Here is a 14,374-nt window from a genome sequence, read left to right on the forward strand (position 1 = left end):
GTGCATACTACCATTAGACTTCAGAGGCGTTAGCAAAGATTTTCTGTAAAGAATGGTAGATGTAACAGGATGACCCAACAAAATATAGCGAGCTGCCGTTCAGAAATACTAAGCTAAGAAAACATCTCTGGAAGCATTACGCTATGGTAGGCTTTTCTTTATGGTTAAGCTAAAGAAACAAAAGCAAGCAGCTTTTTGCAAGCAGCAGCATGTTAGCCCATTACATAGCAAACACAACAGTCAAGACAATTTATTGTAATTTAAAACTAGTCAAATTTAGCTAGTGCAAACTACTTTAATGTAATTATTGGTCCTGCCATCCCCTTTCCCTATGTAACCTCACGTTTTATGCTACATTCAAGTGTTCTGAGCACCTGTTTTCAGACCACGAGCTCTCCAACGAGTGCAAGAGAATTGCTCTTTCAGATACCGCTGTTACACTGACCATGCCAACAAGGACTAAGTCCAACACCAGAGGCACCAAGTGTTAAAAAAACCCAAACCAAAACAGACACACACATCAAAAACCCACACAGGGAATTCTTTTTGGCAACTAGGAGATACGGCAAGTTGGTGCAGTGACGCAGTGAACACAGCTGAAATGAACAAAACAAGTGACAGCAAGTTTATAAAAAGGAAAACACACCACCACTTTAATTTGAAGTGTCAAACAAATATGCATCCATTTGCTCTCAAAAGCATACCAATCATCAAGCAAACAGATAGGCGAGGAGCTTCCTTTGTCTTACTTATTTCCCACTGGTCAAAAATGTCTATTATGCTAACTGGAATTTTCAAGCAAAGTCAAGTCTTTTTGGACTGCTCAGCCCACTGATTTTTGTCTACATGTTAGATAAGATCCCCCCCCACCCCCGACTTATACATTCTTTTTATCTAATGAATACTCAGGTTTTTCAATGACTCATTCCCCTTTTGATCTTCACAGCTTCTCCTTTGAGAAAGTTCTCCCTCAAAACAACAAGCATAATTAAAAAAAGCTCCCCCCCCCCCCCTTTAAATAGGCTCCAACTTTACACTTTCAGAAGCTTCTGTCTAAAGATACCACAAAGCTAGTCGTAACATGCATCCATTACTGGAAAGGGAGAAAACTGCTGCCAGCTTCAGCCTCCTGGAGAACAGGCAGGCTACACAGCCATCGGTGTTCAAATGCTAGGAATCTCCCTTTGCCATAAAACAAAGCAACACAGCTTCAGGAGGAACTTCTCCCAGGGACAGAGAGCTCACTAGAGGCATTCTCAGGAGCTGTAGAAGTCCTGTACCCTAGCACACAGGTATATCCAACCTGTTGTCCATCTGTATCTTAAATCTGTAGGGTAATGTGGGAATGACTTGAGAAGAAAAAACAAAAGAGGGGAAAAAAAGGGAAAAAAGCAAAGTCATCTGGAGGAATAGTTTCTCATGCTTGTAGGGCTACACTCAGAGGGGGACTGCTGGCCTCCTCAGCAAGCCAAGCACTGGAGTCCAGGAAAGCAGTAAGTAGTCAAGAAACCCAGGTTCACAAGCCAGCTTACCCTGGGAAGAGCTGCATCGACCGCCCCAGGAAGTGCTGCGTGAGTTTGGGGCACTTAGTGCTCCACAGGAGAACAAAAGCACAACCCCAACATCACATAAGCCCATGGAGTCAGGTTAATAAATGAACCGACTGCTGCAAGTCTGAACAGATCCGACTTGGTGAAGCGCTGCTATCCTTTGATTAACATGAAGCAGAGGCTTGTATACACCTCAAGAAATCCATATGGCATGCAGGCATAATTAAAGTAATACACCTTCCTCTTTGTCTCAACAATACCGGGTTTCCTACTGTGTAAGTCAAGAAATAAAGATGAAATACAGGCAGCACAGTGCATTAAGAGCCACCAGCTATGTTGCGTGAATCTAAGGCTAGGGGCTAAGACAGGAGGCTAAGCACACTAGATAAAAAAGGTCTCAGTCTCAGCCTACAAACCAAGAAACAGCTAAGGTACATAATATACCCCCCCCAGGCTAGCAAGAACTTTACCTTGTGAACCTGCCTCTACCTACTGTGAAGGACAAGGTTTTATACCAATTCATAGGAAATTCAGCTGTAAAGCAGAGCTTGAATCATATCAAATTCTGCAGAAAGCACTGGAAATTGAAGAACTGTTATCTTCCAGGCTGCAACAAAATAGTAAGATTCTGCAGACAGTTTTTGTGGCTTTTATTAGTTCCTTTAGAGTAAATTTTCCACACTGCACAGTATATTTAGTCATGCAGTTTCTTTAAACATCAGTGGGAACTGCGCAGTGGGTGGAAGACACAGCCATTTAACTTACCTATTTTGCCTTTAGATTGCTTGCCAGGTACCTAGTTCTGCAACACAAGGCACCCCTGCTGGTGAAGGTAGTGAAAGTGGAGCACCCCTCCCCACTTCTTCCTCCACATCCCCGCTAGCCCTTGCAGCCCACCCCGGGATCTGCCCTGCCCCACGATCCAACAGAACCCATAATCTCACTCCTCACATCAGTTATTTCAGGTGGATCCCATCATGCTTCAAAAGCATACCTAGTATCAGCAGAGTTAAGAGGAGACATGGAGGCGACAGACTGCTTCATGCAAAACACGCGGTGAAGAGGTAGGAAGAAGAGAAAACACATTGGCCAAAGCCCACACAGACAGTGGGATTGTTCATGTTCAGACAACTCGCTCGGTCTCTGCTCTTTAAAGGTCTGCATGAGAACAAACACGTGAGTAGCAACTGGGGAGGGGAGCTGTACATGTTCTCCTGCCCACTTCCCAGCAACACCTACTTTACTGACAGATTCCAAGACCTGAAGATCCTTTCTTTTTTTTTCTTTTTTTTTTTTTTAGTTTTGTTTGTTTTAAATTGAGCATGCTGTGCACACAGGCCTTTCTCTGCTCCTGTCATTTGTGGACGTTTCCATTCTAGTTTGTAAAAAACACTCACTTGCAAAGTTTTAGATGCTTTGAGCTTGTCAAGTTATTTTTTGGAACTTTTTTTTTTTTTTTGGAAAACTAGTAGATATGCTCACGTAACTACAATGGTTACTAAAGTCAGCTATTCCCAAACACTGCAGGGATCTAGCTCCCAGGAACAAAATTAGTGCTTGGAAAGTGCTTTCACTGATGACTCCTGACAGGCCACCCTGAAACGTGCACTTAACTTCTGATGCTGCATGTCATTTTTCTACAAATGAGACTCAAGAACCCACTGCAATGGACTCAGGGACAGAGTTCACCAAAAGGTTTGCTTCACCAAATAGGTAACAAAGCCATCAGATTAATTTTTAATCGCTGCTGGCATATCCAGTATTAGTCTCTGTCCAAAGTCTCTGTGCACTTGAATATTGAGAATGCCACCACATTTGTCTATGGGGTTTTCGGGTGTTGGGGGTGGGATGGGGGGCGTGTGGGGAGTGTGTATTGGCCTCGTTTGTTTGTTTTTCTGGGGGTAGGGGAGAAAGGCTAGTTGCTTCAATTTTGTTCTTTAAGAAATGCCAGAAATTTTTAAGAGACTTACCTGGGTCACAGATTTGGACTACTAAAAATTAGGAATAAAAATTAATTCGAAGTGTAGACACAACCAGCATCTGCACTTCAAACGTATGTCTTTACTTCAGTGTTTATGAACACACTTCAGATAGCTACTAAAAGAAGTCTTTCTGAAACAGACTGTATTTCCATCCTTTTCCAACCTGCCCTGAAACCTTAACTCCTCAAAACCTGTTTCAGGTGTGACGTTTGTAATGCTCTCTTCAGAAGTGGCAGAAACCAAAGCCAGGGTCAAGCATACATTTTAACTCATCGTAAATCCGCATTACCGTAACAGGGATGGTCGTCTTCCCTCCCCTGTGCCAGCACAATTAGATCAATTGGAGAATTGATCGAGGTAAAAACCAGCTTTGTTGGCTGGGATTAAAGAGCCATGTAACAACAGCCCTATGTGGAAACCTTGATCAGGAAGGGTGGGAAACGGGGAGAAGGGACACACAAAACAACAAAGCCTCTTCTTATTTCTAGTAGAGAAAGAGACAGGAGAGCATTTGCAGCCGATAAAAAAAAGTGGCTGTGTTAACCACATCAGCTAGTCTAATAAAAAGAGACAACCACTCTTTACCAGCCTGGCCTCTGGGTATTACTTTGACCTACACTTAACGATGTACATTAAGAAGCTTTCTGATAAACAAATTTGCCATCTGACTAGGCTTCTTCTAACTCCACACTCAGAAATTTTGCAGCCCCTTCTTCAGCTGAAGCAAATAAAGGCAAAGACCACTGAGGCAACCTATCCGTGTTTAATAAGACCATCAGCACAGCACAACACAGCAGCAAGCTTCACTCTTCATACTGGTTTAAATTGGAGCACTGGGGGAAAAAAAATAAAAGCAACTACAGGGAGCTTAAAGCAGTGCACAGCTGAGACCAGCTCATCCCGCTTCAAGTTCTTTAAAAACAAAATCTGGGAGATGAAAAATAACTGGTGGGATTTGCCTGTGTGCGTGTACCCACACATATACACATGCGCATGTGTGTATATATACATACGTATGGCAAGATGAGGAGCTGCAAAAAACAGGCTGGATAGTAAGAGAAACAAGAACTTACAAATGATGCTTTTGCCCAAAAGTATTAAGTTGCAGGTTGACTTCATTTTAAATACCTGAACAAAAAGTAACACTCTTAACCATGAGATACTGAAGATAAGAAACCTGGGAAGCAGCAATAGAGAGAGCATGCGGGCATGGTAGCTGGCAACACGTTAGAGTGCGAGATTACTGCAGGTAGGGGGGTGTATATTCTCCTACCAAGGGCGCTGGAGAGGGATCACATCGGAGCAGGGAACGAGCAAACTAACAGCCTGCGAGGGCAGCGCTGGAATGTGGCATTGCTTCCCCAGCGCCAGCTCCCCAGAAGCGATTGCCACATCATCGGGGGAGACATCCAGAATGCGTACGGAGGGCAGGAGAACTGAACAACAAGCTCCTAAGACGTGGTCCAGTTAAGCAAAAACTAGGTGTTAGACAGCCCATAAGTATTGGAAGGCTGCATATATGGAACACTGGAGAAAGGGGCAGGGAAGATTTTGTCGGTACAAATAGAAGTTACAGGTTGACATTAAGGAAGAAAAAATGCAGGCTGATCCCTGCTAGCAAAGCCTGCCTGGGTATGGAATAATCCTCCCAAGGAAACCAAGGCTTTGCTTAAGGCAACCAAGATGGAGCAGGATATGGCGGGGAAGGGAGCTCCCAGCTGAGGCTCCCGGCAGTACTAAGCTCCACCACCACTCGCAGGGGAGGAGGCACGCATGCATGCATCCATCCTCCAAAAAACAGCAAAGCCTTACCTTGCGCTGTATGTATTATATACTTGTATATTTAAAATCACCAAGGAATCCCCCAACGTGCCTTTGAAAAAGTTAATATCTATCTATATCCCTGCTCAGTGCTCAGGTTAATCCCATCCTCTTAATTATCCTCCCAAGAACAAAATTCAGCACACACTTATGTAATACGCAGGAGACAGCTTTATGATATGGAGGCACCCACTTGATGATAAGTTCTGTACAACACTACTGTGTTAGTCATCATCCTCACTTGGGGTTTTTACTGTAAGCATTGTGCTTGTAAAGGAAGAAGGGCGTGTTTCCATTTAACTAGCAATATGGCACAGAAGCATTTCTAATGTGCTCCACTGGAAGACTGTTTCCTGGCTCAAGGGCAAACAGTTTATAAAAGTCCTCTGTACCTCCAAACTCTTCTTTTGCAGTCTGCAATATCTCTTCACTCACCTTAGGATTCTATTAGGGACAGGTCACCTACTAAATTAACGCTAGCATTTAGAAAGTAAAAACACTTCAATCATCAGCTCCATTAGCCTTCCAGCAAGAAAATGCACATTAAATCAAGCTGCAGGGTCTGAAATGTAATTACAAGTTTCACATCACACAAAAAGAAGGTTTGGGGCCACATTTTTAAAGCGAAGGCGCCTCACAGAATACGTACATCTCTTAATTTGCATACAGGTTCCAACGTCTGCTTTGCTGCTTGGAGGGGTTTCCAAGACGCCTGCAGATGTACAAGACTGCTGGCTGGAAAAAGGTTTGGAGTAGACCATTCTTTTCTGAATGTAATGGAAAGGGTCCGAAGACCTTCATGTGTTTCATATACAGAGCAAGTAGCAACAGTTTAGGGATGTCAGTGGTGACCTCACCAGAAACCTTTTTTTTTTTTTTGTACATTTTGCACTGTGCCCCCTTGTATTACATCACCACCCAGATGTAGGCTATACAGCAGGCAGAATATCAGGCAGCATTTCAACCTCCTGAAACAGCGAGAAAAATACAGCCTTCATATCTTGGCTCACGGATGAGTCAAGAATTAGGAATTTAAGAAGTTATGCAAGCAAGCACAAACTTCAGGTAAATAAATACTTAGCAAAGGCCTCTCAGCACCAATGTGTGAGAATACACTTTCAACAGTTCAGATCCTGATGTTCTGGTCATAATTCCATGGACCTGTAGATGCCTCCTATCTCAGAAAGAAAATCCTTCTAAGTAGTAAACTACTAAGAAGCCTAGTAAAAAAGCTGAGACTGTCACAGGTGTGATTTCATTAGAGGCACACACCTCTTACGGCTCCAACCCTCTCATGACATCAGGAGAGATGTTTTCATTTAACGAAAACTTCATTTTTAGAATGGTACAGCAAGACCTAAGCCATTTGGCCAGTTTGAGGGGGACAGGAAAACAGGGAGCAGATGGATGATAGCACTGATAAAAATCTATGACTACTTGTACTGAGTTGTATCGGCCAGCCAGCCAGATCAATCCTGCAGTTCTAAGGTTAAGAGTGTGGCCACTGATTTGGGGGGGGGGGGGGAAATCAGGAAAAAGATTTATTTCAGTCTCCTTCTTCTCCAAAAGGAAGGATCAGAAAGCAAGCACAACCTCCTTTGTCCTGCTGTCAAAACAGAACCTCCAACAGAGAAGGCCAACAAGTTTGCTAGCTTACTCTGGAAATGGATAACGAAAAGAATTTCATGCTGATACAGCCACAAAAATTCCCTTAAGTGACCTCTGGTATGCATAAACAGTCAGGACAGAGATACCTCTTCACTGTATATACTCTGAGCAAATGAAAGAAGAAAACGAGTTGCCTCTGGGAAGGCTTCTCTGGACTCCAGCTGTAAATGAGATTTTCGTATTTAGTGGAGTGTACAAAGCCAGGAGGACCTAGACAGAACAAGGTTACCACTGAGAGCTGTGGAAGTGGCATAGATGATTTAGAGGTTCACACTGCTTTTCTCTCCCTGTTCTCATCTGCCTCATGACCCTACTGCAGGGAAATTTATAGCAGGACTCATTAGGTCTCAGAACCAGAGTTCACTACACTAGCACCCTCCTAAAATTTCAGGAGAGTTCTCACAAGCTCCCGAACTCTACCTCTATTTATGTACCACAATGGTGCATAAATCACGTAGACAAGTTTGGGGATTGGAGGGGTTGGGTTGGTGAGCGTTTTTCTAATTCAAAAGGAATGCTGCTGGTTTCTCTCAGGCCTTTGAGACTGGCAAGAGCCATGCAAGAATATCCAAAGGTGGGTCCCTGGCACAGAGCGCCCAATATGTACCTTGACATGGTAGTGGGCATCAAGCAGGATGTTTGCAGGCTTGAGGTCCAGGTGGAGCAGTGGAGGGGACATGCAGTGCAGGAAATTCATCCCCACAGCTGTCTCATGGATGATGCGGAAGCGCAATTCCCAGGGCAGAGGTTCGGAAGCCAGGAGCTTTTCCAGAGACCCTGTTTCCATGTATTCCATGACCAAGCCAACCGGCTCTTTACAGATGCCGTAAACAGGAAGGATGTAGCGAAACTTTGCCATTTCCATCTTCCTGGCTTCTTCCAGTAACTCCATGCGCTCCCTGGGTAGAAGAGAACAGATAGTAAAGGATGGAGTAGTTGTTTCTCCCCTCCCCCCCAAACATGCACAAAACATTTGTTATGAAACTGAACACCACGTTTCGTGATCACCGCTTGGCTGAACCACGCTACATCTCACCAGCCTGCACTCCAGGCATATTTCCACATTTACTAACTTTGTTTTATGCTTCTAGTGGTAGGCAGCTCACAGCTGCTGAATCACAGGCGAGTTGTACACTTCAACAGTGCAAATATCCCTAGCGTAAAGCCCATCTCCCCGCTTTGACGTTTATGCTGTGCTGTTAAGAACGAGGACGATACATGTAGTGCCCAGATTTACCACCGCTGTAACTCCTTGGGCTAAAGTCATTAACTTTTTGTGAGTCATAAGACTGCGTTAATCAGGAGTGAGCATGGACAGCATTGCTTCAGCTGCCCTGCTGGCGCAGGCTGCCGGTGCACAGGCCCAGGCCTTGGGAGAGGAATCCCCGGGACCCACCATTTAGGGGAGCAAGCTGCCCGCTGTAGCTAGGGGGACACAGCAAAAGTCTCCTTGTCCTCAAAACCCAGATTTGGCAACTCCAATAGTATGCTCGCTCGGCTCCAGCGGATGCCAGAAACTCCCAGCACGCCATTTTCGGTGATGTAACAGGCCCAGCGCCGGCACGTGTAATGGCACCCCCGGGTTGTTTACAGGTCACTTCAGCCTGACCCTGAAGAGCACTAAGCGTTACTCAGTCCAAGCTGCAGCCTCCCAGATCAAGACCCTTAATTGCCATGCCCTCCTTCTGCACCTCACACACAGCTTTCGGGCTGCAACAGCCCGCGAGAGCCCACCGGGTGCCCAGTTGGAAAGAGGAAACAAGGGTCCTCTCCCCAGGCCGACTGCAGCCACAGAGAGGAGCCACACGTGATGGGTAAAAAAACCCTTCAGTCTGTCAAAAACTACATTATTAGTGACGATGGGCAGTACCCAGAGCAGCTTTGGGCCACGGGTACTGATGCATCACTGTTGCTGCCACCCACCGATTCACAAAAGAGGACGCAGGGAGGTCAGATAGGTAGTATTTCCTGAACAGACCGTCTCTTATTACACGACAGCTCTTGTAATGTACCCAGGGTGTGTACACTATTTAATGGAGAACAGTACCTGAAGTAATAGGACAAAGTTTTAACGCAGACCCCTGGTAAACAGAGACTCCTACTTTAAAAGAAAAAACATGTTGCTTTGAGGCTCCCCCACCCCACGCAGGCGTTTTGAGATGACCAGCGCTCCTGGAAGACGTCAGGGTTTAAATATAAAGCTCAGTGAGCACATTCACAGCGGCTGCAAGGCAGAAAGCTCTGTTGCCTGCCCCCTCCGCCAGTCCCCGCGCGCTGGAAAACACCTGGGGACCAATCCTGACCCAGTCGCCGTTTCTGCCCTGTGCCACTAACAAGTGATGCCAGTCACCACTATAGGAGCCTCTTCCAAGGCAGAGCTATCAGCTCAAAGTTTGTGGTTTTTTTTAAATCCAAGGCCAGCTAGAAGCACTCTCCGTTTCTAACATGAGAAACACCAAGTCCAACCTTAGCGCAGTGAAGTCTCCCCTTCCCACGTGTCCCCCCCGATGCCTGGATGACCCAGGGGACAGCATGCCCCACCTGTGCTGAAACGCAGCCTGCAAGGGACCCTCAGTGCTCCCACATGGGGGCGATTTTGGCAGCCGTCATTTAGCCCTTAGATTCCGCATTAGGACACTCCCATGACCCCGTCCCCTTCCCCTCTGCTTCGCCTGCTATGGGAAGCCCAGAGTTGATGTTGACCCAGACAAGGTTGGAAACACGGTCTGCTGCCTGTTCCTCACCAGCTGTAGCAGCCTGCAATAACCCCATGCAGTTAACATTTCATGCTAGGGGCGAGTCTAGCCTAGCAGGAGGAAGCAGACTTATTTCAGAGGCAAGATCAGGCTGAAAAATGGTTTAAGAGGGACGTACACACTGGGAGGAAAAAAAAAAAAAGATAAGGGAAATCTTTTCTATTAACCATGGTGGCTCCTGCTGCTCCCTATAGCAACTTTCTTGTGAAATAATTGCCTTAGTAGACAAGTACCCAGTTTGCTCTCTGGCACGCTGGAAGGGAGCGCCTATGAACAACACAACCAACTCCTTGCCCCCAAGCCACATGCATAGCCAGCATAATTCACCAGGCTTCGGCAGGCTGAGCTCTGGAGTCAGGGATGTAAAATACCTGTCTGAACCCTCCAAGGCAAGGCAAGAACCCAGCAACAGCTAAAGCCTAACAAGAACCACTAGACTCCCGGGGACAGGGTTCCCGGGCTAACGACAGCCTCAGAGAGCATCACCAAAATCACAGGCATCAGCCGCTCAAAATGGGGCATTTTCCCCAATGAAGAGAGAATTTCCAGTTTCAATAAAATTAAAAAAGCTCCCTTTCTGCTTGGACCAGACCCAGTTAGTTGAGTGAACTAACTGACTAATTGACAGGCAAGTGCCCTTTATCTAATTTGCCTGTTTAAATAAAAACCCCGTACAAAAATTGCCACCTTTAGCATCTTCCCATACCCAGAGCGTTCAAAACTGAATCAGCCAGTGATGTGGTGTAGCCAGGGAGACATGTCAGTTTTCAAATACAGACCCCTGTCACCTTTAGAAAACAGAAAAGGTAAAAAGACAGAAGAAATAAAGAGAGCCAAAGTACAGCTCAGTCATTAGCCAAGGCTGGACTGCACTTGCATTAATCATATTAACACAAACAGCTCGTTAAACCAAGATCTCCTCCATCAGGCAAAGACAAAAGGCCTTTCCCTTTCCTTTTCCCTTAGCGCAAGGTGCTACTGGCACTCAGCACTGCCTTAGGTGTTCTCAAGGCGCAAGCGCTAATGCTGCAACAAAGGATGCTGTAGGTATCCTTCAAGTTCACATTTAACAGCTCAAAGTATGGGATGGGGGCATGGGAGGGGGGGGGGTTATGCTGCTCAGTTACTCCTACAGCTAAGAAATTATTCTGCACTATCACCAAGAAGCACTTCCCTCCAAAGTGGAGGAGAAGAAAAGCTCCTTATGAGGTTTCTCAGTCAAGAGGCATGGGACTAGCCTCTGCTATAATAGAGTTTCTTATTTAACTCCTACACAACTGAAGAGTCAGAATTATCTTCTCTAAGCACCTTGGCTCCATTCCCCTCCCCCTCCAGTACTATATCCTAACATTATGGTAATAAAAATTGAAAAAAGAAAACGCTTGCCCACAGGACAGCTGAGCTCATGTAAATCACGGGGTACATACACTTTCCCCTATAATAGTATTAGAAGACAGGGGCACTGGGTTCAGTGCCAAATAGCACCTCTGCCAGAGAAGGCGGCAACAACAGATCAGCCATTTTCAAAGCTACCAGAAATATTACATGAATGGGGGACCTCCGACATCCCCGAAAACAGCTGTCTGCTTCTGCTCAAAGTCAGACCCCGAACGGATAGGGCCGCGTTCTTTGGATTCTCCTGGAGAGACAAGGGACTTACTCCTGCCCACCGCCTCACTCCCCAGGGACCAGGGCCCAACCCTTGTACCACAAACCCTGCCACAAGAACAGCAAGAATTACGACTATATCCACATTTGCATGAATCCAATCTTTATGCCCTAAAGATAACACTGTTATAAAAACGCAACTTTAAACTCACAAGGCAGTCCTTGCAGTTTTATATTCCTCCACCACTACCATGACGTTTCCCTAATGGAGTCTGAGACAGAGCGGTTAAGGCTGCTCCAGAGAAACTCAAAAAGCCCTGAAAACCCGTAATGGGGCTGTTTCTGTGAACCACCTCCAGACGCAGAGCAGCCAGGCTTCTCTCAGCCCAGGGGAGATCCAGCCCTGCACAGCCATGCTGCTCTCCAGCGGGGAATACAAGTTACCTCTTTACAAACTGCTGGCGGTGAAGATGGGGTCCACAAAAATGCAACACCCTTGAATTTTTTCAGGGACTCTTTCATCTGCATCACGGCAAATGTTTAAGAGCATACAGTGACCTCTGCTCTGCAGGGTACAGCTTTAACGACCTTCACACTGCTGATCCTCAGAAAGGAACGTGAGTAAGAGGAGAAAAGAAGAACCACTGCATGGTCAGGGCAGAGTATGTTTGGGGGGAGAAAAAAAAAAAAGAAAAAAAAAGAAAAAAGAAAATCCCTTCTTTCAGGTTAACACAGATCTCAGCCCTGCTAACAGATCTCTGCTGCACAGCCCAGGTACGAGAGGATTACAGGTTAGCCCCGACAGCTAGGCTCACCCCTGCTCTTTAAGGAGCACAAGTCGAGTATGAAGTTCTACCTACACATCCAGAGACCGCCGGAACAGACATTCATTCACCTTCGCCACCTAAATAAATGCAGCACCTGCTAACAGCAAGGCATTTCTAAAACCTCCTAAAAGTCTAAGTCCTACTCCATTCCTAAATTCCGGGCCTGCAGAGGGAGGTGCATGTAGGGCTTTGCTCATTTTTTTTCCAATCAAGAAGGCAGACCTTTCCACCTCCATGCCCTGTACTCCTCCCCACCGGCTAACACCTCTAGTGAAGAGCCCTCTCTGGCAACCGTTACATGGTTCATACTTGTTATAGTCTGTGAGTTTACGTTCAGCTATAAGAAATCCACAGAGGCTTCCAGGTTGCTCTCTCTGAGCTCGCCAGCCTTTTTCTCCAGACCGTACTTCCATTCCGGCCAAGAGGGATAAAGAGAAGAGACTTTGCGCTCTCCGCCGCAAGTCCTGGGGGAGAGGCTCCTCCACCTTTCTGGGTCACACACTCTTCTTCAGGCTTCCATTGAACCTCCCCATCTTGACAGAGTTGCATACGGGAAACGTGATCTCAGGAGACAGAAAGTGGGAGCAAATAAGGTGTTAGGAATGGAATTTGGCTCGATCGGCTGAGAGGGCTTGGGCTTAAAGGTAAAAACACTTCTGGCTGTACATTCAGTTTTTCTTCTGCTTGAGGCCACTTGGCTCTATGGCGTGATAATTGCCAAGGGAATTACTCCAAATCTCTTACTGTCTGCAGAAACACAGTAAGAGAGACTACAGAGTATTAACCGCCACCAAGCCATTACAAACAGGGTTTTCATGTGGTACCAAATAAATAAATAAGAAAAAGCCTCTGTGTTTTTCAGTTAATGTTTCCAATACCACTGGTAAATTCTTCTAACTCTGCAGCTTCGCAGAGTTCCAAGAAACGGCTAGTCAAGTTAATCTCCTGGATTAACAATCTAATTACACAGGCTTCTTTCAACCTGCGAACTAAAGAGGTAAAGTTTTATTTTGTCTGGGCCCCCCACCCCACCCTGCCATTTGAATGGCACAACTTTCTTAGAAATGTTTTGGGTGGAAAGTCTCTTGGGGGGGAGGGGGGCAGCGTTACCAACTACTGGAAGGGGTTTGGTAGAGCAGCCTAAGAACCAAAAGGAGAAGCATATACAAATTCAGCTTAGCTTTACTTTGCAGAAGCAGCCATTTCAAAGGCCAGGGACCCTCCAATTTCTAATTAGTGCTCCCCTTAAGCATCTGAAGCACAAATTCTGCAGTAAAACAAAGAAATTACCGTTTCAAGGATTGGTTTGGTAAAATTAACCAGGAGCGGCAGGAGCCCCTCAAAGTTCCCAAATTCTCAAGGCGTTTTTGTTTACTGCATTGCATGTTCGTATGGTCTCTCCAGTACCTGCACACCTCATAGGCACTGAGGGACAGGCGGTTCTCTACTGCACATTGAATATATTAATATAGAGACTTGGTAGCAGCTCTCAAAATTAATTGTTCATATTAACAGAGGTGACAGCATCCTTTGTGTCAGACTGAAAATCAACTTTTGAGTGAATTTCTAGATGTATTCTGCAAATGAAAAGTGTAACAAATATTCTAGCTTATTTTTAAGAGATGTTTTAATTTTAACTGCAAAATTAGTCAGCTACAGTACTGTTTTGATTAGGCCTCAATAAGCATCAAGTCTGAAACCTGCTTTGAAGTTTTAATGGTAGGAGGGCTTGCAGGTTAACCCGATAAAACACCCTCTGCAACTCTGAAGTCTTTTCCGTTTTATTCACAGACAGCACAGTTACCCTATGCATCTATTAAACTCTCCCCCTCCCCTTTTAAAAAAGGGACATTTTATCTCATTCACTGTACTATGTAAACCATGCCTACAGCAAAGTCAGCAATTCAGATAATGGGCAAGATGCCCCACTACCCTCGTAATCTTGTAGAAGACGGGCTTACAAACGTTTTCAATCTTGGGCCAACTTATCTCCCTCCTCCTGCAGGAACCGCAACAAGGGAAACCTTTTGTGACCGAACCAACCCACGCCTCAAAAAATGAAGGGCAGAATCGGCTCCTGAGTTGGCAGAGATCCCACAGATCAAGGTGGAGCTGGAAAAGCTCTATGAACGCGACTTGGCCATACTCATCCCCCTCCGCAC

General features: G+C 45.6%; 1 protein-coding gene across 1 annotated transcript in view; it reads right to left on the reverse strand.

The window, feature by feature from the left end:
* The window catches only part of RIPK4 (receptor-interacting serine-threonine kinase 4), a 19,176-nt gene extending 6,551 nt beyond the window's left edge, over window positions 1–12,625 (reverse strand). Inside the window, exons 1-3 of the mRNA XM_009328043.1 lie at window positions 12,435–12,625; window positions 11,323–11,493; window positions 7,629–7,920 (exon numbers count right to left, since the gene is read on the reverse strand). Coding sequence (XP_009326318.1) covers window positions 7,629–7,920; window positions 11,323–11,493; window positions 12,435–12,625 — 654 coding nt within the window. The remainder of the gene's footprint in view (window positions 1–7,628; window positions 7,921–11,322; window positions 11,494–12,434) is intronic.
* Window positions 12,626–14,374: the final 1,749 nt, after the last annotated feature.

This window comes from Pygoscelis adeliae, unplaced genomic scaffold (genome assembly GCF_000699105.1).
Source record: "Pygoscelis adeliae isolate BGI_AS28 unplaced genomic scaffold, ASM69910v1 Scaffold154, whole genome shotgun sequence".
Lineage (NCBI taxonomy): Eukaryota > Metazoa > Chordata > Aves > Sphenisciformes > Spheniscidae > Pygoscelis > Pygoscelis adeliae.